Source organism: Quercus lobata, chromosome 9, assembly GCF_001633185.2.
Source record: "Quercus lobata isolate SW786 chromosome 9, ValleyOak3.0 Primary Assembly, whole genome shotgun sequence".
NCBI lineage: Eukaryota > Viridiplantae > Streptophyta > Magnoliopsida > Fagales > Fagaceae > Quercus > Quercus lobata.
Window position 1 is genome coordinate 18,559,087 of NC_044912.1, and position 26,491 is coordinate 18,585,577.

The 26,491-nt window shown below is 33.5% G+C and overlaps 2 protein-coding genes across 2 annotated transcripts; both read left to right on the forward strand.

Annotated features, from left to right (window-relative positions):
- The first annotated feature begins 12,954 nt into the window (after positions 1 to 12,954).
- Positions 12,955 to 14,949, forward strand: LOC115961335 (protein STRUBBELIG-RECEPTOR FAMILY 8-like). The gene is made up of 5 exons (XM_031080331.1): positions 12,955 to 13,687; positions 13,986 to 14,095; positions 14,251 to 14,440; positions 14,539 to 14,594; positions 14,776 to 14,949. The coding sequence occupies exons 1-5, from the start codon at positions 12,955 to 12,957 to the stop codon at positions 14,947 to 14,949; spliced, it is 1,263 nt and encodes a 420-aa protein (XP_030936191.1).
- Positions 14,950 to 19,085: 4,136 nt separating this feature from the next.
- LOC115958902 (ABC transporter C family member 3-like) lies at positions 19,086 to 25,645 on the forward strand. Its single transcript, XM_031077168.1, has 10 exons — positions 19,086 to 21,530; positions 21,759 to 21,845; positions 21,958 to 22,608; positions 22,812 to 22,976; positions 23,408 to 23,702; positions 23,837 to 24,051; positions 24,163 to 24,468; positions 24,616 to 24,679; positions 24,950 to 25,189; positions 25,316 to 25,645. Exons 1-10 carry the CDS (start codon positions 19,143 to 19,145, stop codon positions 25,417 to 25,419), a joined length of 4,515 nt encoding a protein of 1,504 aa, XP_030933028.1. The 5' UTR covers positions 19,086 to 19,142; the 3' UTR covers positions 25,420 to 25,645.
- The last annotated feature ends 846 nt before the right edge of the window (positions 25,646 to 26,491 follow it).

Consider the following 26,491-nt stretch of genomic DNA (forward strand, 5'->3'; position numbering starts at 1 on the left):
ATCCAAAGTTGATTTCCTTTGTATATGATTAATTCAAAACCAAAATAAACCAGTTTTTCTATAATCAAACCTTGTCTTTTGGAGAAAAATCTTGACTCTACCACCGGTACTGTTTAAGAAAAGATATTATTATTTTTTTGGCCTGAAGGAATTACGTTATTTCTATAAGAATAATGTTTGATTCCTTCAAAAAAAAAAATTCAACAAGAAGGAGAAGAATAACGTGTTCGACTTCCAATGAATTGACTTGGAGAATAGACAGAGCTGTCCTATTTAGACTATATATATCACAGAAGTAATGATGTGTTAATTATTCTTGTCTCTTGTAGCTAGGAAAAATGGGTGCCAAGACTTCCATTAGGATTATCATAATTCCGATGCTTATTATCTTTTTGTTTCTCTCATCTACCTACACGATGGTGGTAGACGAACCCAATAATGTCGACCGACGATCAAGTAAGCCCCTTGTTTTCCCATGATTATTGCATGCTGCATGCAGGATTAAACGTTTTAATGCACAGTTAGGTTTTACATTCATGCAATACCTTTGTCATGATTGCAGAGAAAAACAGTATCCCGCGAGCAACCATTGTCCAAATGAAAATTAATGGGCGTTCCGTGGCAAAACCTTCCGCGCCGGACGGCCAATATCGTTTACCCATTTAATGTCGCCAGCAATAACCGTAGCCTGATTCCCTGGAAGTATCGTTTATAGGTTTTCCTTCTCATTTAATGTCACAAGCAATAACCATAGCCTGATTCCCAGGAAGTATCGTGAATAGGTTTTCCTTCTCATTGTATATAGGTTGTCTTTGTTTATGTGCATCGCTAATAAAGTTGTAATATAGGGTGGGAAGAATGGAAATTAGCTAGTCTAAGGGTGTCCCATGTTTTGGTCTATGTGTGAGACTTTGATGTGAAAATCTCCTTTAAAAAAGTTCTGAAAAGTGTAGTGCATAACAAAGGGTTATAAATATTTGAGATTAAGATTTGACTACATTTCCTCGTGAATTTCTATTGTTCATACTTGAAATTCATTTTGCTTTTCTTCATTTTCATTGGATATGGGTTCATACATGATATTCCACTTGCCTTTTTTTTTTTTCTTTTTTACTCTTTTTTCCTTTTCATTAGGTATGGGGGAAGTGTTCATACTTGAAATTCATTTTGCTTGTTTTAAGGATCTCCTCACATCAAATGAGAGAATTAAGTGCAAGTTTGATACATTGAATGAGAATTGCAACATTAATGATAATCTTTATTAATGGAAATAAAATGTTTTGTAATGGAAGAACTAAACATTATTCACATGTTTAGTTGTGAATTATAACATTAAAATAAAACTTATGATTTCTAAAAATAAATCTTTTATATATTTGAGAGAATGAGGTTGTGTTTTTTTTTTTTTTTAGAGATTAAATTCAATAAGGATATGATGCAAAACTCAAGTTTTACCCCTCTAGTCCCAACATGCCACATCATCATGATATATATTAAAGAATAGGCACAATCATACTCAATCAATTCTAATACCCATTTGAAAATCCAACTTAACTTTGAGTTTGTTGAGTTGTTATTATATGTGGCAGGATATATTGAGTTTTAAATAAAAAGCTAATGTGATAATCTCTTATTGGATAGTGTAGAACATGGATTTCACACCCTCATTCTTACCAAATTCGAATTCTTTTATATATATAAATATATAAATAAATAAATATATATATATATATTTATATATATATATATGTTTATGGTTGTTATGCGCATATGAAAAGTTTGTATATTTGAATATATATTAATTTTAGAAATTATTATAACAATTAAGGAATAATTATTACAATCTTCTTAGAAATGAATTATTATTCATAAATTTAAAGAATAACTATTCGTAAAAAAATGATTATTCATGTAATAAAAAACAAACCAAATTATAAAATAACTAAAACATAGGAATCGTTATTACATTACAGTGTCTGTTATAATTACCAAACATGCCCTTCGAGTCTCAGTGCACCCCTCTCCTCAATGGGTGCCACTCAGGCATTACTCCTTTTATTAAAGATATTTAGTGATTTAGTTTATTATTGTATTAGCCCGAGAGGTCCAATTTAGCGTATGGTCTATCTAGATCTAACTCTAGACTCTACTACTCTTATATAAATTCTACTAAGATTTTGTATTTCATACTTCACTCATATATTAAAGATGTAGTTGTAAGGGTTTTATACCAAGTAAGCATTGTGTGTTCCTTGCGTTACTCTTTTAAGCTTCTACTTTATCAATATCTTACAATTTATTTAATATATTTAAAAAGAATAAATAATAAAGAAAAATGCAAATGGTTTTTTTTTTAAATCAAAATAAAAAAGAAGGGGAGAGAGAGAGAGAGAGAGAGAGGCATTTATGGTTGTAAATACATCAATCCTAATTAGGTGATGCTTTATCATATCTTATATCTTAAGAAATATTAAAGACTCAATTTGAAATATTTAAAGTCGAAAGCTTCTTTTTTTATCTTTATATTTTCATGAGGTTATTTTCATTTTGGTCATCAATTTTTTTTACTACTTTAATTTGGTTTTTGAGTTTTTGAACCTATTGTTAGTTTGGTTCCTACTGTCATCTTAGTGATGGAATTTGCTAACATGACTAATGGATTACACTGTTAGCATACATATGGCTAATAAATTTTAAAAAAAAAAATTAACAAGCAATAAATTCATGTAATATATATATATATATATATTTATATGAAATAATGAATTCAAACGAAAAGTAATTTTTCCAAAAAAAAAAAAAAAACCTCAAGATTTTGTTCTTTTCTTTCACTTTCTTGAATAATACCACAACCACAAATTGTTTTACAATATTTTTACAAATTATTGATATAATCAATTTTTAATAATTTTCATATAAGTCCACCATTAACATTACTTTTTCACTTATCAATACAATGAAACGCTATGCCCCACTAACATATAAAAAATAAAGATAAAAACTGAGAAAACTCCCCCAGTTTAAAACCAAAACCTGACTAACCATAAGAAAGACAAAAAAAACTCCCTAACACCCATATTTTATATAGTTCCACACCCACACGTTTTCACCTCTTTTCTTGGTTATACCTTTTTTTATCCTTCTCCCCCCCCCCCTCTCTCTCTCTCTCTCTCTCTCTCTCTCTCTCTCTCTCTCATGCAATGAGTCCATATTTACCTAAAATAATACTAAGAAAAAATTATGTTTGATGTTTTTTAATGTGATTAAAACCCTAAAGTTGTCCTAACTTTTTTCTTCTTCTCCATTTCTAGACTCGTTCTATGTTCAAACTCTAGATTTTTGCTATAAATTAAATTTAAATACTTAAAAGAATAGAGAAAATTTTTTTTTTTTAAGGCAATCAAGGCTATGAGGTTGAGATGTGAGACATGTATAGAATTTTGTAGGTACATATATTGTTATATTCTTAACATTTTTTAGATTGATTTATTTTCTCAATTTATTTTAAAGAATCAAATTAGATATATAAACTTTATGTATTTATATTAATTCCTAGCTTTGATTGTTTATATATATATATATATATATATTTGGATTATATTAAATATATAGTTATAGTTAATTGAGAATATGGAAAAACCAAAGAATAGTAATATGTTCAAAGTGAATTCTAAACGTATTAAGGTATATTTTATAAATCTTCATATGGATTGAATTCTAGACTATTGGGAATGAAGAAAGCATGCAGCAATTTCAAAATGAGAAGAGGGGGAAAAAAAACATTGCGTTACTAAAACTAGGTATGAAGAAAAAATTAATGAATTATATTTTACATTTATATTAGATATTGTTTCACAATTACATTAGTTTACAATTGTTTATTTATCTTGTTGTTAATATCAATTAATATTTTCTAAATTAATTTTGCTTTTAATCTTGCCCCCCTAAATTGAATTCCTAACTTTACAACTGTTTATAGTATTAATTTGATTTTTCTCTATTTTTTTGGGTACCAAAAATTGCTTAATTAAAAGGGAAAGGAAAGAGAAGCACAGATAAATATCAATACACTAAAAATCCCCAACCGTGCTTTAATTTTCTTTCACTTTCTTGGAAACCAAATACACAACACATTGAGAGAGAGAGAGAGAGAGAGAGAGAGAGAGAGCATTTGAGCTATCCCACAAATATTTCAATAACCATTGACAAAACCCACCTTATTCAATCATTAAGATGACATCCGAGATTCATACATAAAATGGAACACAAGAAACAAAGATCAAGATTCAAAACATAATTCGAAACGATCCCCTTTTTCTTTCTGGCAAGGAGATAATCAAAATAAATTGGTTATCTTTTGTAAAGTCCAAGTTTTGCTAGTTTTATTTTATGCCAAATTTACTTGTAATTTTGCTTATATTTTGATGTATTTTGGGTACCTACTTGAGCCCTGGTTAGAGTTGGTCAAAGTTGTTGAGTAGGGAACTCACAACCTGCATGCAACCAATCTATGACTTGTATAGTTGTGGATTGAGATCAAATGCAATACCCTAGGGTATTGCACCTGATGCAATTCCTATGAATGGTTGAGATTGATTGTTACAAAAAGCAACTTTCAATCTCAACCATTGATTAAAAAAGGTTAAGAAAAAAGTTTAGAGTAGTAAAAAGTGAAAATTAAAAAGTGACAAGTGAAATTTTTTTGTGAGAGTGGATGCGGTATTGCACCGGATCCTAATCCATATAGTTGTATTGCCTATGAGCTGCACATGTGGATAAAAAAGAAGTCATCTTTTTTATACGTTGCGACCTACTCACAACTTACCCAGCTCACGCCTAGGTCACAACTCAGTTAATGGTAGAATCCCATCTCTTATTCTTACCTTGAAGTAGCTCATGTTTTGTCCAATTCAACACTCTTTTTTTTTTCTTTTCTTTTTTTTGAGTTGTTCAAAATGGTTTATAAGAATTAGAATATCAACATACTAACTTATTTATAAGTTATAGAGTGGCCGTATTTTTGCTTACTTTTTTAGTTTTTACTACATCTATGCAGTGGTTTTTTTTTTTTTTTTTTTTTTTGACTAAGTGAAGTGAGTGCTTTTAGTAATGAATAATGCCAACACTATCTTTCACAATAAAAAGTAAGATGGTCATTAAAATGATTTTTTTTAAATGAAAAAGAAATACTATGAAATTTAGTATAAAATCAATCATAGCTAATTTGTGGGATTTTAAAGAATAAATCGTTCCATTTTGATAAATGGTTCATTTGAAATGTATAATAATAATTTTTTTGTTTGTTTATATTTTCTTTATATTGAATAGAATGTAATTTATTTTTCATAACCTAATTAATTCCTTTCATATTAAGTTTCCAATAGAGACTATAGGATTTTGTTTTTTATAGATACACTAAGATTTGAACTTATGAAATCTGTTCTATGCCTGTTTTTTGAATATTTCTTTTTTACATTAGGTTTAAAAACCAATTGATTTTTAGTGTAGGCAATATTCAAACTTAAGTCCTTTATGAGACGACAATAGATTTTACCAACTGTTGATGTTGAGCTAATTGATAGAAACCCACAGTATTAGATTTGTGATAAATCAAACATTATGTTAATATTCTATATTAAACAAATTTAACAACATAATCTATAATCACCTATAGCCTTGTAGCTCCATTTGTTGGCACTTCCTAATGTTTCCAATGAAGACATTTAGGATTCAGATCCCCCCGCCCCCAACTATCAATATATCATAAAAGAATATAAATTTTATGAAAAGAAATTTATAATCTACTCAAAATTTTAAATATCATTATTCTCACATGTTTTTTTTTAATTGAATTTAAATTCTTTTCCATAATTAAATCTTCCATTAGAATTATTCACATCAATTTTTTAATAGTAGAATATATAATTCCATATAAAAACACAATCATAGTAAATTCCTAATGGAATAATATAAATGTATAACGTCATTAAATTTGATAGGCTTTAATGACCACCCATCCTTATAAGTGGGATGGTACTTCCCCATGCACGAAGTGTTTGGAGGGTTAGGGGGATTGGTTCGAAATGCAAAGTCAAAGTAACAACCAAAAAATTAGAAACAAAAATCAGGATGGATACAAATCCTTTGTCTCACTTTTTGTATTTCATTTAATGCTCCATCAAGACTATACTTAACATGTAAATTTAGGCATGCTCATTTGAATACATTTTTCCAATTTTCAAAGCCCATATAATTGCTCCCATAAAAAATAATAATAAAATAAAAAAGTGCATAGAATTGCAACTTTTCCACCAAATAAAAAGAAAAAGTGCTTCTCAATTTCCTTCCCTGGTGTATCATCTATTTATAATGCCCAGAATTTACGTTTGATCTTTTGTTTACCTTTTCTTAACTAAGAGCATGGAAAACTCTTTCCACATGAATAGCCAAAATTCCTACGTACAAAGTGCTTAGGGGTTTAGTGGGATTAGTTTGAGTTGCAGAGTCAAAGTAATGGCCAAAAATTTAGAAACAAAAATCAAGATGAATAAAAATCTTTTGTCTCATTTTTTATGTTTTACTTTATTCTCCATCAGGACTATACTTAACACGTAAATTTAGGTGTGCTCATTTGAATACATTTTTTTCAATGTTCAAAGTGCATACAATTGCAACTTTTCCACCAAACAGAAGGAAAAAGTTCTCACTTTCCTTCCCCTATGTTATCACCAAGCAGATGCATAGAATGGCAACTTTTCCACCACATAAAAAGAAAAGGTGCTCCATAATTTCCTTCCCCAATGTACTATTTATTTACTGTGCTTGGAATTTATGTTCGTGGATTTTTTTATTATACATTTTCTTGATTGAGAATATGGAAAGTTCTTTCTAGATGAATAGCGAAAGTCTTCATGCACAAAAAGCTTTGAGGGCTGGGTTAGAAGGGATTGGTTCAAGTCGCAGAGTCAAAGTAACGGCCAAAAAATTAGATAAATAAATTAGGATGAATACAAATCTTTTGTCTCACTTTTTGTGTTCCACTTTATATTTCATCGAAACTATACTTACGGTACATTTAATATACCATAATGAAAATTACATAGGGAAAAGTATCAATATTATAAGGAATACAAGAGGTTGTAATGGAATAATTATTCCTATTCATCTGTTTGGTGATAATATAGGAATAAAACCCCTGAATCTGTACTTGAAATTTAAAATTTCCTAAAGTATTCTTATTTATAAAGTTATATTTTCACTTTTTGTGATTATAGATTAACATAATTATATATATAAATTGAAAAAAAAAAGTATAACTAATATTATTGATTTTTTGTTCAATTTTTTGCCATATCAATTTTTTGCTACCTTGGCGTCTGTAAGATTCCATTCTTTTGTTTTTGTTTTTTGGTTTTCTTTTCCCCCTTAAGCATGAAACTACAATTCTTGATAACCAAAGAATGTGGTAAAAAAATAATAGACAATTTTCTTTGCATTAGCAATAACTACAAGGAATCTATTTAAACTGCTTCGGCTTGTCAATGGAGAAGTTTGGATATATCACGGATGGTCGTGACAAGATATTGTCAACAAAAAACCTAAAAGTTTGCACTCATATGTAGGGAAAATTATACCTTGTTCCGGGTGTATACAACATCTCTCTCACAGTTGGTGAGTCTCATAGATGTGTGGGATCCACCTACTGTGAGAGAGATGGCATATATACCTTGAAAGTTCAAATAGTGTGTAAAACACCTATGAATTTTTAGACCCCCAATTTACAAATTACCAACACAAGCTTATAATCAAACAATATATATGCGGAATATGAAAATAAGCTAAAATAGAATTGGTAAAACAATCTAAACCAAAATTGATCACAACCACAGCAATAATTAAAAGGAAAAGATTAATGAAAGAGAGATGCAAACACAAAGACAACACAGTGATGTGTTATCGAAAAGGAAACCAAAGTCCTCAGCGAAAAACTTCTCCGCCGCCCTTCAAGCGGTCAATAATCCACTAGAGAATAAAGTTGGGATACATGAATAGCAAAAGACCCTCCAAGCCTAATCTACCCAATGCACCTAAGCCCTCCAAGCTTCTTGCTCCAACAGGGTTACGCTGAACCTTGTCTTCTCTAACTTATTGGATCCCGCAATCACCTATTGCATCAACCAAAATGAATTGGTCCCTTCCGATCTGCTTGCCAAGTACCAAAATGCCTCCTCACAAATATGGGTATAGTGAGATAAGGATTTGGCTAATATAACTCTCAACGATGTATCAATGGAGAGGGTGAGATTAGAGGAATTTGGAGAATCAAATGATGAAAATTGTGGATGAGTCAATCTTGCTTTTCTCTAGGGTTTCTCTCTCAAAATTCTCTCTGGGAGCTCTCGACATTTCGTGGGTATAAGGTTATTTATAGTAGGGTGTGTATGGAATGCAAAGAGTCAGTTATAACCAAACAGGGTGTTCTAGCAACTCAAGCTTGCGACTAGAACAAATCGTGAGTTTGAGTCGCGAGCTAACTGCCTGGCTAGACTGGAAGTTTGGTCCTGTAGTGCAATAGCTGGCATGACCCTTCAGCTCCCCTGTATGCTTCACACGTGTGCCACCTTTGGCGACTCGCTAGTCACGAGGCTCTTCTTGAGTGTACACTCTTGAGCTTTTCTTCACACTTTCTCACACACTCCCCTTACATGATTCCCACCTAAATACAGGGTTTCTAAATGCTGAATTATAAGCAAATTTAGCAAGAAATAAAACCAACTAATGATTGAATAAAGTCAACCTTACATACCTCAAACAAAGTATACCACCTCGATCCATACATAACGGCTTGCAATCAACTTTCCACAAAGAGAGGAATAGATCGGAGTGTCCATTTGAAGATCAAGATTTATTAGAAATAATTCAAGGGTGTAGATTATGAAACCTCATTTAAAAAGCCAACAACTTAATTCTACAACTTTAATTGAGGTAAAGTTAAACTTAAGTTTCTTTTTAGTGAACTCTGATGGTAAAAAAAAGATGTCTAACTCAAATCAAAATAATCAAAACTAAGAATCATGGCGGTGAAGGCTGATGATAGCAGTGGATGGTCTTTTAGCAATGATGGTTTGAAGCTTAGCATATATGTATTGTTTTCCTTAAAGAGTGGTACTATTTAGAGCATTCACATCAGTCCGTGTATAATAGAAAAAGATGTAAAATTTACATAGTTTTGCCTAAAAATGACCCATATCAGTCTGTTTATAATTATGTAAATTTATAAGTTTGTTATAATAACCATGTAAATTTACACTGATACTATTTATTTTGCATTTAGTTATTTATTCTTTTTTCACATATCTCGAGGATGAAGGAGAAGAGTGGATGGTGGTTGTTGTGTATGAAGAAAGATAAATAGTTAAAAAAATTTAAAAAAAAAATTGATATTTTAATGAAATTTAGTGTAAAATAGATTATTTGATGTGAGGTATTTTGAAAAATGAGTATGTAAAATAGAAAAAGTAGGTTTTTATGCTAAAAAGTAAATAAGAATTTTTGCACGAAATGATGTAAATGCTCGGTATTTCAAGAAATCTAGGTTTGAAACATACAAGATTGTTCCCTAATTTTTTTTTTTTCCTCCACGCTTTTTTGGTTAAAAAATGCAATAAATCATAAATGACCTATGTCTTTTGTTTGAATTAATGCTGAGATTTTTTTTTTATTAAACAAAATCATTGAAAAAATGATAAATTGCTCGGCTCGTTTACACAAGCAAGCAAACATTTTGACTCGAAGGCCTGGATTCGAGTTCCAAATAATTTTGACACCTTCAATGTGAAGGTCAATTATGAACTTCTTCACTTTGCTGTATAATAATCTCAACTCTCAAGGAACAATATAAGTTTGGATCAAATTGAACTTAGATTGCAACAGTGCCCCAGGGGAAGAGATTTCTACATGTTCTTGATGGGAGGCCTTACAATCTGCTTAACAGAAGCCGCAAATGGAAGAAGTATTTTGTAACTACACGCAAGAAGATATTGCACCAACGATGGGTACTGTTAGTGGTTTATCATATGGAGTCATTAGCAATTGAAAAAAGTTGGTTGATATTTGCAAAAAGTTGGACTCTACACCTGCCTCTTCAAACCACCGCCGCCACAAGACCATTCACCGCCACCTCCAGCCTTCGCCGGCCACGATTATTTGTCTTCAAGTCCAATGCATGAGACGGTCTTCTCAAATAAAAAAAATAAAAAACCAGTCCAATGGAACGGAGATCTATGTTTGGTTGTTCTAAATTGAGTTAGGCATCCTTTAGTTTCAAAAAAATAAAAAAAAAAATAGAGTTAGGTATCCTTCTCTTTTGCTTAACCGCGGTTAAAGTTGCCAGAGTTATTGGCTTTTAAATAAGAAGTCATAATTTACACCCTTCATCTCAAATAAATCCTAACCTTCAAATCGATACTCTTCATTTCAAATTTGAAAATCCAAATCCAAGAGGAAAGTGTAGATTGGTGGAAAAAAAATTGGGGGGAGGGCAAGTAATAGAAATTTTAGGAAATTTGTTTGATAAGGTTAATGTGTAAGTAATACTAACTATTATAGTACAATTTACAAGGCTAGGGATAGTTATTCCCTATAATAAAAGCATAACCAATCTAAATAATACTCCTTAGGAATAATTATTGCAGTGTACTAAATGTACCCTTAATGCAAATACTAGTTTGATCTTTGGCTTTTAATAAATACTAGTCGCTAACCCATGTGATGCACGGGAAATTAATAACTAAGTTCCAAAATAGTGTTATTTATTTATTTTTAAGAATGTTAGATAATACATGAGTATTTATAGAAGTTCAAATCTCTTAAAACACTATACCAATATGAGAAATTCGATTGCTGTGTTCTACCTAAGTACAAAGTTTAAAACAACATCTAACTTTGTATTACTTATTTGTACCTTTAGTTAACAACCTTAAACTACTGGTAGGCATCCTACGTCTATTATCAATTGCATCCTTTCTTTCATGAAATTTAAGGTCTCTATCATTTTTTTTAAAACATAATCCCTTCTATTATTCAATCTATTTGCAAAATCCTAGTAATCCTGGTTGTTTATTCCTTGTTCTTGTCATCATCAATGTGCTTAAAAAATCACATTTAGGAGTATCATTTGAAAAGTCATATATGGTGCAATTAATAAACAGTAGAAAGTAGGGGTGAGCAGAAAGTCACCGGCACTGATCCAACCGACCGGGGCCGATCGTCCCACACCGCCATTGCAACCAACCGACAAAGCCAATGCCGGCAATCAGAGCACGAAGGGAATCCCGATGCCAGTGCGGTGCAGTCACCAGAGCTGGAAATTTAAGCAACTTGGCTTATTTATACCTCTATGATAATCAACTTTCTGGTTCCATTCTTCCACAAATTGGAAACCTAACCAATTTAGTTGAACTTGACATAAGTAACAACAGTTTAAAAGGTCCCATCCCTTATAGTGTTGGAAAATTTGAAAAGCTAACATTGTTGCATAAGAACAAAAATCAGCTCTCTAGCTCTATACCCCTAGAAATTGGAAATTTGAAGTCTCCCATATTCTTAAGCCTTCATACAAATCATCTTTCTGGCTTAATTCCCACATCTTTAGGTTCTCTTAGAAACTTAACTATTTTAAACCTATACAACAATTGACTTTCTGGTTCCATTCCTGAAGAATTAGGAAACTTGAAGTCCATAACTAATCTTGAATTGAGCAGAAATCAATTGAATGGTACTATTCCAATTTCCTTCGGTACGTTGAGCGGCTTAGAAGTTTTATACCTCTGTGATAACCAAATTTCTGGTCCCATTCCGCATGGGATCGGAAACTTAATGGGGTTGACTACTCTACTTCTGAATGTCAACCACTTCACTAGCTTTTTGCCTCCAAACTTATGCCAAAGCGAATCTCTCCAAGTACTAAGGGCAGACAACAACCATCTCACGGGTCTAATACCAAAAACCTTGAGAAACTGTACAAACTTAATTAAAGTCCACCTTAAAAGAAACCAACTCTTTGGAAATATATCTGAAGATTTTGGAGTCTACAAAAAACCTACAGTACATGGACCTAAGTTACAATAGATTTTATGGTGAAATCTCACACAATTGGGGCAAGTGCACACAACTAACCACCCTGAAGATTACTGGGAACAACATTTCTAGTCGCATACCACTTGAAATTGGAGACTTAGTTCAACTCCAAATACTTGATCTTTCTTTTAACTGATTGGTTGGGGGGGTTCCAAAGGAATTTAGAAAGTTGACTTTTTTGTCAAAGTTGACTTTGAATGGCAATAAACTTTGTGGTGGTTTACCCTTGGAGCTTGGGTCATTAATAAATCTCGAGTATCTAGATCTATCCACTAATAGGTTTGGCAAGACAATCCTGAGAGATATAGGGAACCTTTTGAAACTACATTACTTGAATATGAGCAACAAGTTCATCCTTAACATTCCAATTCAAATGTGTGAATTAGCTCATTTGTCACAGCTAGATTTGAGCCTTAACTCACTCGAAGGAGAGATACCTTCACCAATCAGCAATATGCAAAGCTTGGAGTTGTTGAATGTATCCCACAATAACTTCTCAGGTTTCATTCCAGCTGCTTTGGAAAAGATGCGTGGCTTGTCGTCTGTCGACATATCCTACAATGAGTTGCAGGTTCCTCTTCCCAATAGCCGAGCATTTCAAGATGCTCACATTGAAGCATTACAAGGTAATAAAGGACTATGTGGAAACGTTACGGGATTGCAACCTTGTGGCGTAGGACATATTTCAAAGAAGGGAAATAAAATCATTTTCCCTCTCTTGGGAACACTTTCACTTGTATTGGTATTCTTGGGAATTTTCTTCACTTTAAAAGGAAAAGGGCAAAATCCACAAACAAATCAAAAAAAAAAAAAGACATGGACAAGGAAGAAGTGCTTACAATACCAACTTTTGATGGAAGAACAATACCAACTTTTGATGGAAGAATAATGTACCAAGAAATCATTGATGCAACCCAGGGTTTTGATGCTAAGTTTTGCATTGGGGAGGGAGGATATGGAACCATCTATAAAGCCAAGCTGATATCTGGAGATGCATACGCAGTTAAGAAACTCACATCCTCATGTGATGGTAATATTTCACAGCAAAAAGAGTTCTTAAATGAGATAAGCGCATTAACAGAAATTCAACATCGAAATATTGTAAAATTGCATGGCTTTTGTTCACATTCACGTTTCTCAATTTTGATTTACAAGTACCTTGAAAAGGGTAACTTGGCCTCAATTTTGAGCAATGATGGAGGAGCTAAAGAATTGGACTGGAATAAGAGGGTGAATATCGTCAAAGGTGTGGCTCATGCATTGTCTTACATTCACCATGATTGCTTACCACCAATTGTTCATAGGGACATATCAAGCAAAAATATATTGCTGGGATCAGAGTACGAGGCTCATGTTTCAGACTTTGGTATAGCTAAGATTCTTAATCAAGACTTATCCAATTGGACTTCACTTGCAGGCACATATGGATATCTTGCACCAGATATCTTCCCTCCAATTTCCGGATATCATTCTAGGCACCCAAATTCCCTAACAAGTAGCAGAGAGGCTAATGCAAACGCAAGATACACGCCCCCAACTATGCATACTTGTAGTCTTAGACGCAAGAAGATTGCCCAACAATTAACCTTGTGGGTTGGGCCTAATCAATTAACATCTACCAAGTGGCCTTGTAGAATTTCTCCTTTTTTTTCTTTATATAGGTAAGGCAATATCCAATATATTTATTTAGGCTTTATATCATATGGACAAAAGAAAGCCTTAGAGTGAATAATTACTTACATTACATACATCATCTTTGGGGTGCTGTTGGGTAGTGGACTGCTTGTTTGGTCCAATCTATGGTTATTTGAAGATTAGAATTCGAATTATGGACAATCATTTTTCAGATCAAGCTATGGAAAAGCAAGCAGCAGATTTGAGGGATATTTGTAGTAGATACGAACGTGATAAGAGGATGTGGGCTGCAGTTTTAGACAATTTAGAAAAGAAAGTAAAGGTAAATACCTGGTTTCCAAAGCTAGACTTGTTAACTTAAGTTTTGATGCTTAAAGTTGTACCGTTTATTGATTTACTTCTGACCATGAAAAAGGAACATTGTCAGCTGTCTCTAAGTCACACCATAGTTCTGATTCTATTCCTGAATTGAAAAAGATAGTATTTGCAGTTCAAGCAATGGGTAAATTTTCATCAACACTTAAATGTAATTGTTGTTTAACTTCATGTATTCTAACAATCTATTCTATCCAAGCTGCAGTTGCACAGCGTAATGATCTTAGATTGAAGTTCAGCGAGGAGCAGGCAAAAAGAAAGATGCTTTATAACCAGATTCAGGAAGCAAAAGGCATAATCTTTTCTTCTGATGCCTAAAAATGTAATATTCTTTTTACATCTTTGACCTGTGAATTGAAACAACTCCTGCTTTAACTGTGTACATTACAGGGAACATCAGGGTGTTTGTAGGTGTCGCCTCTGAGGAAGGAGGAGATATCTACTGGGTATGCAATGGTTACAGATTTTGATGCTTTATAACCAGATTCAGGAAGCAAAAGGCATAATATTTTCTTCTGATGCCTAAAAATGTAATATTCTTTTTACATCTTTGACCTGTGAACCGAACCAACTCAAGCTTTAACTCTGTACAATACAGTAAACATCAGGGTATTTTGTAGGTATCAGCCTTTGAGGAAGGAGGAGATATCAACTGGGTATGCAATGGTTACAGATTTTGGTGCAGCTAAAGATGGAGAACTTGGGCCATTTGCAGGTGGATTGACAAAGAAGATCTTCAAGTTCGATCAGGTTTATACGCCAAAGGATGATCAAGGTATTCATGGAGCAGGACACGTCTGAACTTGTGAGAACATCTCAAATTTTACCAAAATTTTCATGGAATGTACTTAACCTGGATATACGGTCAATGTACCTTCAGTTTCTGATAAAATTTGAGAACTTTTATATTTTTGTGAAATTTTGAACTGTCAAAATCAGCCTTTTCTTTGGTTTTCTTTCTAATATGCCAACCATTCCCCTCCCAATTTCTATTTTTCATGCTCTTTTCTCTTTCCTTGTCCAGTCATGAGTTTTTGTTGAAAATTTTTTACCACTGCTCCAGACTTTATGAATGTTCTTTATTGAAAATACAAGATCTGTATGGAATGGTTTCTGATTCCAAAAGATGTTTGGACAATGGTTTGTCTGAGGATACTGAACATGTGATAATATTGAGTTGAAAAAGTCGTCAACTGAAAGTACCTGCTAGTCTGGACTTAAAAAGTATTCTCTTTCTGTACCAGTTGATGTATTTATGGATGCTTCACCAATGGTAGTTTCAGTGTATACTCAAAAAGTCTCTGATGACAATTTGAGAACTGCATATAGTATACTCTCTCTTTTTTTCCCCTGATAGACATAGAATTATAATGAAATATACAATCAATCAACATTTATCAAATTTGAAAAAGAGCTAGAAGAGAGGGTTTGATCTTTGTAGTCTTAGTTCTCGAACCAAGAGACCCATTAATCAAGATCCTAATGCATATAGAAACAAATGGTATAATGGGAGCAAGAATTTCCAGGAACATTTGGAACACTTCAATTCTAAATAGAAGAGCCGTTTTCATGTTCAAGTGGTGTTCAATCGATATCGTATTAATCAATATTCAATTGATTGGTTTAAGGTTCTCAGCAAAAAATACTTTTATTGAAAAAATTGAATATCATGTTTACGATAGTGAACACTCTAAACAAGAAACAAATACAACAAGTTCAAAACCTAAAGCTAACAGATTGTAAGAATTCAGAAATTGATATACAATGCGTAAAACCCCAAATACGAGCCCACTGAAACAAAGTAAACTGCATATAGACAAATAGTATACAAAACAAAACTTTTCTTTAAGCAAATAAGAAGCAGTCAAATTCTTTTAACATATTTAAGTCTTAAATTGACTAAGATCACTATATCCTAGACAACAGAACACCATAGAAGAAGCATGAAAACTTTAATCCTTAGCAGGAAAAAAAAAATAAATCAGATTTTTCAATAAATTTTGTTTGTTTTTTACTTTTTTCCACGATTGAAGCAATGAGTGGAATTAGAGGGAGTTTACTTTAGGGTCTACCCAGAGATACTTTACTGTGCTTGGTGGTGTTCCTCCGGCCATTATCAGTGGCGGAGGCGGGGGCAAAGAGAGTTTTCTGGTAATATGAAGTAATCGGAAACTAGTGCTTCAGCTCAATTGAAAATCGAAGTTTTTATTTCTCTTTGGATAGAGTAAAAATAAATAAAGAATAATAAAAATGGTAGAATTCTATAATCAAAGAAAAACAAAGATGATAGTGAGTGAGAGAGATGGAGAGATACTGACCAGTAATGCATTGGGTCATGCAAAGGAAGAAAACACAACAAAACTATTGAAATCCACCGGTTACAATTACATTCAAATTTTGAGCTTTTCACCACTGCGCACCCTTGGTGCGATGGTCATTTCACAAATATAAATGCTTGTAGGGTGTGGGGGCTAAAAGTCGGGGTTCAACTCTCTAGGAGGGAGCTTCACACACTTATACATTTAAATTAGGTTAGAGTAAATATTCTATCTTGTATCAAAAAAAATTTGAGCTTTTCCTACCCAGTCCAAAACAGATTTTTCCCTTTGTTTTAGGTCAAGTTTTAAATTATTGACCTAGTTTTTCTTTATTTTGGGTTGGTATTCCTAATCAACACTTGTTAGAGTTAGTAAACTATTTTTTTTTTTTTAACTTGGGTTATTAAACTATTAATAATATATTTAATATTAAAAAATAAATATATTAATATATAGAGAGTGCGCGGTGCGATGCAGATTGTGCGATTTTTCTTATTATAAAACTGCAAACTGCACTGCACCATGCGGTGCAATGTACTGTTACTTACAGTGCGGTGCACTGTTGTTTGCGGTGCAATGTGGTTATGCCAATTTGTGGGTGGTTTTGGTGCAGTTTTTGTGGTTTGTGTGGTTTAGTGAACACCCCTAAGTGCAACATTTCGGTCCATTACAATCCATTTCGGTTCATTTAGTTCACTTTGGAGACACTTTGGGAGGAAAGCGTTGTGTAGAAAGAGAAATTGTTTTATTAAAAATTATGTCACATTCTTAGTGCAATGTTGGTAGATTCTTAATAAAATTACATTTTTCTTATATTATTAAAGCCTTTTTTATATAATATAAATGATGAATTTACTTATATATACGCTTCCTCTTTAAGTCACTCAAGACGTATAAAGGATGACTCATTTGCGAGGAACGCTAAAAACAAATTCCAACTACATATTACATTATTTACAAAATATCTAGCCTGATATAATAATTGAATGTAAAATACATTATCTTTCTTTGAAGGAAAAAAATTAAAATAAAATAAAACACTTACAAATAACAAATATAGATAGCTTAATTTAAAACACCTAACATATTATATCAATTATACTTTGTTAGAAAATAATCACATCATTTTAAAAAGAGTTTGAAACACGGCTAGTTCTATAGAATAGGCAAATGAGGTGATCACCTAAGGCCCCCAAGTAAAAAAATGCCCCCAAATTTTAACAAATAAGATTTTTTTTTCCGTTGTTATAATATTAATTAAACCCAAATATTAGCCAATAAATAAAATAATATTTTTTATCAAATGAAAAAAAAAAAAAAAAGATATGTTACATCCATAACATTTTTCACAACAAATTTTAAATGGTTGGTTGTTACTTGCTGTTATTGGTGAGCAAACAAGTAATTTAAGTAGTAAGTTCAAATTAGAACCAATAACACCTAAGATTTGTTGTGAATATAGCACTTCTCAACCAAAAAAAAAAAAAGCAATATACAACAGGTGTGAAAAGTTTTATCAAATTTTTCGTGTCTATAGACTTTCTCATAAAAAATTTTACATGGTTCATGTTTATTAGTAATTTTACATCTAAAACAAGATAATAGAGTTGAAGTAATTTTTTTTTTTAAGTTGTATTGAAATACTGTCTCAATTCCATTTGGGATCTACTTACTTTATTAAAATTGAAAATTTTTTGCTGAAAGTACGGTAAATAAAGGTAAAAGTTAACTGAAATAGTATAGTAGAACTCATAAATAATACAAAAAAGTACAATAGAACCCATAAATAATAGCAAAAATAAACTGAATAATAAAATACATTGGTAAGAATAATTTTTGCCAAACACACACTTAATTTTCAGTTTTCATACATCGAACCGCCCCTGCTTTGAGTCAAACATACTCGTCTACTATTTTCATTTTCTCCTTTGAAAAAAAAAAACAAACAAACAAATAAATAAATTGTCGCCGGTCTTGTCGAGACAAACAGTTAGAAAAACAAATTTGTTGCAGACTTGTGGAGCAAGCATTTCCGAACTCATTCCATTCCAATGTTCCTAATTTTGGAGGGTACATTCCGTTATTGGGAAACCAAAAAAAGACTACCCTTTCAAAAACTGTTTTGTTGTCATTCCCTCTAATTTTCTCTCTTCCAAATATAAAGAGTTCAGCAAAAAATAAGCACTACTATGACAGATATAGTAGAAAATCCAGAGTAGAAAAAAAAAACGCATTAACGGAAACAACAAACACTCACAGCTATACACTTCCAATCTATTCTTCTCCAACCTATACCATTCCGGGGAACACGCCAACCTTTTGTTTTTGTCTCACTTCCCTCATTTGCTGCATATATTCATCGTACTATCCGAACTTTTAGTCTTGCCGACCACGTAATCCTACGTCTAAGGAAAGCGACCTTTGACTCTCTCATTTTAAACAACAAGTCCTGTATATATCATTGAACTAATGCTAATTGTGTGTTAGGAAAACAATGAAAAATTAAAATTATATTACTATTCAACTTATTTTTGCTACTATTTATAAGTCTCACTACACTTTTTGGTAGCAAAGTAAGCGGCATTCGAACAGACCTTACCTGGACCAGAAAATCTTCAACTATGACATAGAATCCCAATTACACAGCAGAAAAAAACCCAAGCTTGACAAGAAAAAATGGGGTTCTTTGAATCCACAGAGAATGGGTTTTCAACCTTTTCCTCATATTACTACTCCTCACTAATGTCTTCAGGTACTGATTTTCTCCTTAAACCCGTTTTCCCACGTGGGTTTTCAGGCTCATTACACTTGGTCTTGTTATTTGGCGTGTTTGGCTCATGGGTGTGCCAGAGATTCAAGATGGGTATTAGGGAAGGTTCAAAGGAAAGGTTTAAGAGAACCAGGAGTTTGTACTATAAACAAAATCTAATTTGTAGTATGGGTGTTTGTGTATTCAGTCTTGTCTTATGTTTACTGAATTACTTTTATTGGTATAGAAATGGTTGGTCTGATGAAGAATTAGTGACCCTTTTGGATTTAGCGCTTAGAACACTTGCTTGGGGTGCAGTTTGTGTTTATTTGTTTAATTTAGGTAGACCAAAGTACCCGTTTTTATTGAGAGTTTTCTGGGGTTTGTATCTCTTAATTTCTTTTTATGACCTTGTTATAGATGTTGTTCTTTATAGGAAACATGTCAATTTACCTGTTCAGCATTTTGTTTCCGATGTTGTCTCAGTTGTCACGGGTCTGTTCCTATGTTATGTTGGATTTTTGGGGGAAAATGAGGGTGAAGATGCCATTCTTGAAGAACCACTTTTGAATGGCGATTCTAATGCAAGTAATGAATCAGAGTCAAATAAGTCTAAGGGGGGTGAAAATGTAACACCTTATTCGAATGCTGGATTTTTCAGCATTCTTACTTTCTCATGGTTGGGCCCTTTGATTTCTGCCGGTACTAAGAAGACATTAGACCTTGAGGATGTTCCTCAACTTGATCCCAGTGATAGTGTATTTGTGAGCTATCCAAGTTTTAGAAATAAGATTGAGGCAGAGTGTGGTACAATTAGTGGAGTGACCACACTAAAGCTAGTTAAGGCATTAATCTCCATGGCAAGGAAAGAAATTCTTTTGACAGCCATTTTCTGTATGATGTACACAATGGCTTCCTATGTTGGACCATATCTTATTGATACTTTTGTTCAATACCTCAATGGGCGGCGCAACTTCAAGAATGAGGGCTATGTTCTTGTTTCAGTGTTTTTTTCTGCAAAACTTGTTGAATGCCTCACGGAGAGGCACTGGTACTTTAGGGTGCAGCAGGTTGGAATCAGGATTAAATCAGTATTGATCGCAATGATCTATAATAAAGGTCTAACACTTTCATGCCAGTCAAAGCAGGTTCACACTAGTGGGGAGATTATCAACTTCATGACTGTTGATGCTGAGAGGGTTGGAGACTTCTGTTGGTATATGCATGAAATTTGGAGGATTTTAGTACAAATTGTTTTCGCATTGTTAATTTTGTATAAAAATCTTGGGCTTGCTTCAATTGCGGCTTTTCTGGCAACCGTACTTGTAATGTTGGCTAATATTCCTTTGGGGGCAGTACTAGAGAAGTTCCAAGACAAGATAATGGAATCGAAAGACAAAAGGATGAAGGTGACGTCTGAGATTTTAAGGAACATGAGGATTCTCAAGCTTCAAGGATGGGAGATGAAGTTTCTATCTAAAATCATGGAGCTCAGGAAGACCGAGGCAGGGTGGTTGAAGAATTTTCTTTACACTAATGCAATATCCTCATTTCTCTTTTGGGGGGCCCCCACATTTGTGTCTGTGGTCAGTTTTGGTGCTTGTATTTTGATGGGGATCCCACTTGAGTCAGGGAAGATCTTATCTGCACTTGCAACGTTTAGGATTCTTCAGGAGCCCATCTACAATCTTCCTGACACAATCTCAATGATGGTTCAAACTAAAGTGTCCCTCGATCGAATTGCATCATTCCTTCGTCTTGCTGACTTGCAGTCTGATGTGATAGAGAGACTTCCAAGAGGTAGTTCTGATACAGCAATAGAGATTATTGATGGGAATTTCTCCTGGGATTTATCTTCCTCGAATCAAACACTAAAAGATATAAATTTGAAAGTGCAACATGGCATGAGGGTTGCTGTTTGTGGGACTGTTGGCTCAGGTAAGTCAAGTTTGCTTTCCTGTATGCTGGGAGAAGTACCCAAGATATCTGGGACTGTTAAGTTGTGTGGGACAAAGGCATATGTTGCTCAATCCCCTTGGATACAAAGTGGCACGATTGAACAGAACATATTGTTTGGTAAGGAGATGGAAAGAGAAAAGTATGAGTGGATCCTTGAAGTATGTTCCTTGAAGAAGGATCTTGAAATTCTCTCATTTGGGGATCAGACGCTCATAGGCGAGAGAGGAATCAATTTGAGTGGTGGGCAGAAGCAAAGAGTCCAAATTGCGCGTGCTCTGTACCAAGATGCTGACATCTATCTATTTGACGATCCGTTTAGTGCCGTAGATGCTCACACAGGATCCCACATATTTAAGGTATTTTATTTCTGTATTCTAGTGCTACAATATTCACTATAAAACACGTTTTCTTCTGAGTTTGTCATGTACATAAAGTCATAAATATACGCATTTGAAGATAGGTGGTTGTGTGCGTGTGAGTTGAGGTGCTCAAAAATTCTTGTAATAACATTGCACTTTGTTTTGTTCTGTTTTCTGTAGTTGTTATGTAACTTCTTTTGATATATATTTACTTCTATATGGCAGGAATGTTTGCTTGGGGTTTTAAGTTCAAAAACAGTGATTTATATTACTCATCAAGTAGAGTTCTTACCTGCTGCTGATCTTATCTTGGTAAGCCATTCACACTTAGTTTCTTTCTGCCTTTTTCTTTGCTTAACTCAACTGATAGATGGATTGTTCGGCTCTTTTCTATCACTGAGTTCAACCTATAATTCATTGTTAGGTCATGAAAGATGGGAGGGTTACTCAAGCTGGAAAGTACAATGATATTCTTAATTCTGGAACTGATTTTATGGAACTTGTGGGGGCGCATGAGAAAGCTTTGTTGGCACTTGATTCTGTGGAGGCGGGATCAGTTTCTGAGAGTACTAGTATGAGCAAGGAAGTCGGAAATATGTCTAGTACTAATGGGGTTGCGCAAAGACAAGAAAACACAGACGTTGAAACTGGTAAAACAGATGACACAGTTGGGACAAAAGGACAGATTATCCAAGAAGAAGAGAGAGAAAAAGGTAAAGTTGGGTTTTCAGTCTACTGGAAGTATATCACTATGACATACAGAGGAATTCTTGTGCCCTTTATCTTGTTGGGACAAGTTCTCTTTCAACTCCTTCAAATTGGAAGTAATTATTGGATGGCCTGGGCAACCCCTATCTCAAAAGACATGAAACCTGCTGTTAGTGGCTCTACTCTAATGATTGTGTATGTTGCTTTGGCCATTGGAAGTTCTTTTTGCGTCCTCCTGAGATCCATGCTTCTTGCGGTGGCTGGGTACAAGACTGCCACTCAACTCTTCAGTAAAATGCACTACTGCATTTTCCGTGCCCCCATGTCATTTTTTGATGCCACTCCAAGCGGAAGGATCCTAAACAGAGTAAGTGGAAAGATGTGTATTGTGCTCCAAGCATAGTTTGCCAATTTTACATAGATTTGTTCTTCAGTTTAAGAAATTCCTCTCTCTCTCTCTCTCTCTCTCTCTCTCTCTCTCTCTCTCAAAGACAACATACACAAATATTCTTTCAGATAGACATAATTGGTGTAAATGTTTTGCTAAACTGTCTGTATGTTTCCTTGCAGGCCTCTACAGACCAAAGCGCTGTAGATTTGAGCATGCAATATCAAGTTGCGACATTTGCATTCTCATTGATCCAACTCCTTGGAATTATTGCAGTAATGTCTCAGGTTGCATGGCAGGTTTTCATCATTTTTATCCCAGTGATTGCAGTCTGTTTCTGGTATCAGGTTAGAATACAATCTGACTTCGTCAAAATATTGCCCGCTATATTATGCTGAAAAATGCCTTAATCACATCACATCTCAGAACAAAAAATTGACATTACCTTGTGTTTACAATACTGCAATCTTTACAATATATGCTTAGTACATGCTACAAACTTTTATTGGTTAAATGTAAAACCTATATGCTGAGTTTTGCTGTCATTTTTATATAAAAAATGCACTGATTTGCTAAATTAATGAATAGAAAAATATGTTTTTTTAAGTTAGATGTTTGCCAACTAGCTAGATGAATGTAGTGTATTTTGATATGTCCTTAAATTTCAGAAGTTTTTGGGTTGGAAAACTATGGAAAGATCTACTTATGTGAAGAATCCATCAAGCCTAACTCCTGTTGTAATATTACAAGGTGTTCACAGAAACTTTTGATTATGCAGCAATATTACATACCTTCAGCAAGAGAATTGGCGAGATTAGTTGGAGTGTGCAAAGCTCCATTGATACAACATTTTTCTGAAACAATATCAGGCTCAACAACTATCAGGAGCTTTGATGAAGAATCAAGATTTAGGGAGACAAATATGAAACTGACAGATACAAATTCTCGGCCGAAATTCAATATTTCTGGTGCTATGGAATGGTTGTGCTTTCGATTGGATATGTTATCTTCTATCACTTTTGTCTTCTCTTTGATTTTCTTAGTCTCTATTCCAGAAGGTGTCATTGATCCAGGTAGGTGATTCACATATGTTGTCTTAGTAACACATAACAATTCTTCTTTCTCTCAATTTAGTTTAATATTTATTAAAGGAACTTATAATAGCTTTCTATTTGTCCTCTCTTTTTTTCTATGTTTTTTCCTGAAGGCATTGCGGGCTTAGCTGTGACATATGGACTTAATCTAAACACGTTACAGTCCTGGGTAATATGGAATATTTGCCAAATGGAGAACAAAATTATATCTGTAGAGAGAATACTTCAATACACGAGTATACCAAGTGAGCCGCCTCTTGTGATAGAAGAAAATCGGCCAGATCAATCTTGGCCATCACTAGGTGAAATTGATATTCGTAATTTGCAGGTCAGTTCTTAGTTGTCTATTACCCAAAAACAAAGAGATTATATATAGGATCATTCATGGCAATGATTTTTATGTAATCTTTAGTAATAGATGGTAATGGGGGCAATGTAGGTGAGGTATGGCCCACACATGCCATTTGTTTTGCGAGGTCTCACATGCACTTTGCCTGGAGAAATGAAAACTGGTATTGTTGGGAGAACAGGCAGTGGCAAATCAACTCTCATACAAGCACTTTTCCGGATCATAGACCCTGCTGTTGGTCAGATTATGATAGATGGCATCAACATATCCTTGATCGGACTGCATGATTTGCGATCCAGACTTAGTATTATCCCTCAGGACCCGACAATGTTTGAAGGGTCTGTACGAAGCAACTTGGATCCACTAGAAGAGTATACAGACAAACAAATTTGGGAGGTGGGTTGGTTTTTCTTTGATGATTGAAGGAATTATCTTTTTGCTAGATTTCCCTCATAAATTAGACATGCTGCTCTTAGGATTTGTAGTCAATGTGTGGCAACTGATTATTTTATTTAATTAATTTTTCCCCTATATTTGTTTTAGGCTCTGGATAAGTGTCAACTTGGAGATGAAATTAGGAAGAAAGACGGAAAACTAGATTCAACAGGTTTGTCTTTTCAGCTTTTTATGTAGAATATTTCAAGACCATGTTGTGGAAATAGGACAAAACTTAGGTACAGTAACTTATGTGTTGCTCCTTAGGTTCCTCTCTTAAAATTTAGTCATATAGCTACTTAACTAAAAAATACACTTCTATTTCATGAGAAAAACTCACATGGTAGAATTTTAAATGGAGAACTTAAGGAACTGTACCTAAATAATGTACCTAAGTCTTACTCGTGGAAATATGCTGTTTATGTATTTATGGATGTTGCAGTTAGTGAGAGTGGAGAGAATTGGAGTGTGGGTCAGAGGCAGCTGGTTTGCCTTGGTCGTGTGCTGCTCAAGAAAAGTAAGGTGTTGGTGCTTGATGAAGCTACTGCATCCGTTGATACGGCTACTGATACTCTAATCCAAGAAACCCTCAGCCAACATTTTTCCAACTGTACAGTCATTACCATTGCACATCGGATAACTTCCGTTATTGATAGTGACATGGTTCTGCTACTCAACAATGGTTAGTATGACCATATGATTTCATCTTACTCGTATAGCTTCTGTTCCCTTAGTTCTTTCATGGTTAGAATGATTTCATTCTAATCCTAATCCTATAGCTAAGCAGATTCTCCCAATCTTGGTGCAGGGCTTATCGAGGAATATGATTCTCCAGCAAGATTGCTAGAAAACAAGTCATCATCTTTTTCTCAACTTGTAGCAGAGTACACATTCAGGTCAAATTCCAGTTAAGTGATGAGCAAATTTTGGCATTATTCAACTCTGGTAGGTTTGTTGACAATGACAAAAAATAAAGCCACTTAGATCTTGTTTGAACTGTGCTAAACGATATTAGAGGGATTTTAGGTGACCTAGTTAACGGTTGCTGTGCGTTTTGTTGGGCATATTGTACTAATAAATGGTGTACAGCTACTACGTCTATATAAATCTAAAAGCTAAAGTGTAATATTTATTATTACTATTCTCCAGTTGAGCCACGTTAGTTTCCACATTGTTATCATTTTTCTTTTCAATTTTCCTATAATTGTTTTTAATTTTTTTTTTTTTAAATATTTACACTTTTTCTAACCTTTCTCCCTTCCTTACCTTTTCATCTCCCCACTACCCTCTACATTAATATAATTCTTCCTCTTTCTCTTCATCTTTCTTTATTTTGTCTTTTCTTATTCACATCATCTTACTATAAATTTCTAACTATCTCTTCCATTCTATGCATGGTTTTCTCTCACAAAAAATGTTCTCTCTCTCTTTCTCAATATTTTTTGGTGAATTTTTTTATTTTTCTTGCATCTTTGCTTTAGGTTGATAAATTAGAGACAAGATATTAAAAGGGCATATCCTTTGATGTTCATCATAAGTCTCCATCCGGTTACACTTTCACCATCATCAATTATGTATTTGTTTTTGTCTCAGATATATTATTATTATTTTCATGGGAATGAATACTTGGTGGAGCAAATGAAATCTCTATAAAAAAATTAAAAATAAAAAAAAAAAAAAAAAAAAAAAAAAACTCATGTAAAAAAGAGCACAAGAAAACAATTAGGCAGTGAATTTTCAACATAATGTCAACAGTGAGAAAAGGACTTTATCACTTTTTTAGTTTTATCATGTAGATATCGAAATGTTACATGAATTTCAATTTTAAAAAATATATATGTTTGGAGAAGTTGAGAGGATATGATAACACTAGGGTCCAGTTGAACTCTAGGAAAAACTCTGAGGAGATTCTTGTACTGATGAGCTCTAAAGTTGTATTAATCTGCATTTTGTAGTGGCTGAATGTTTGCTTCATATGTGCAAC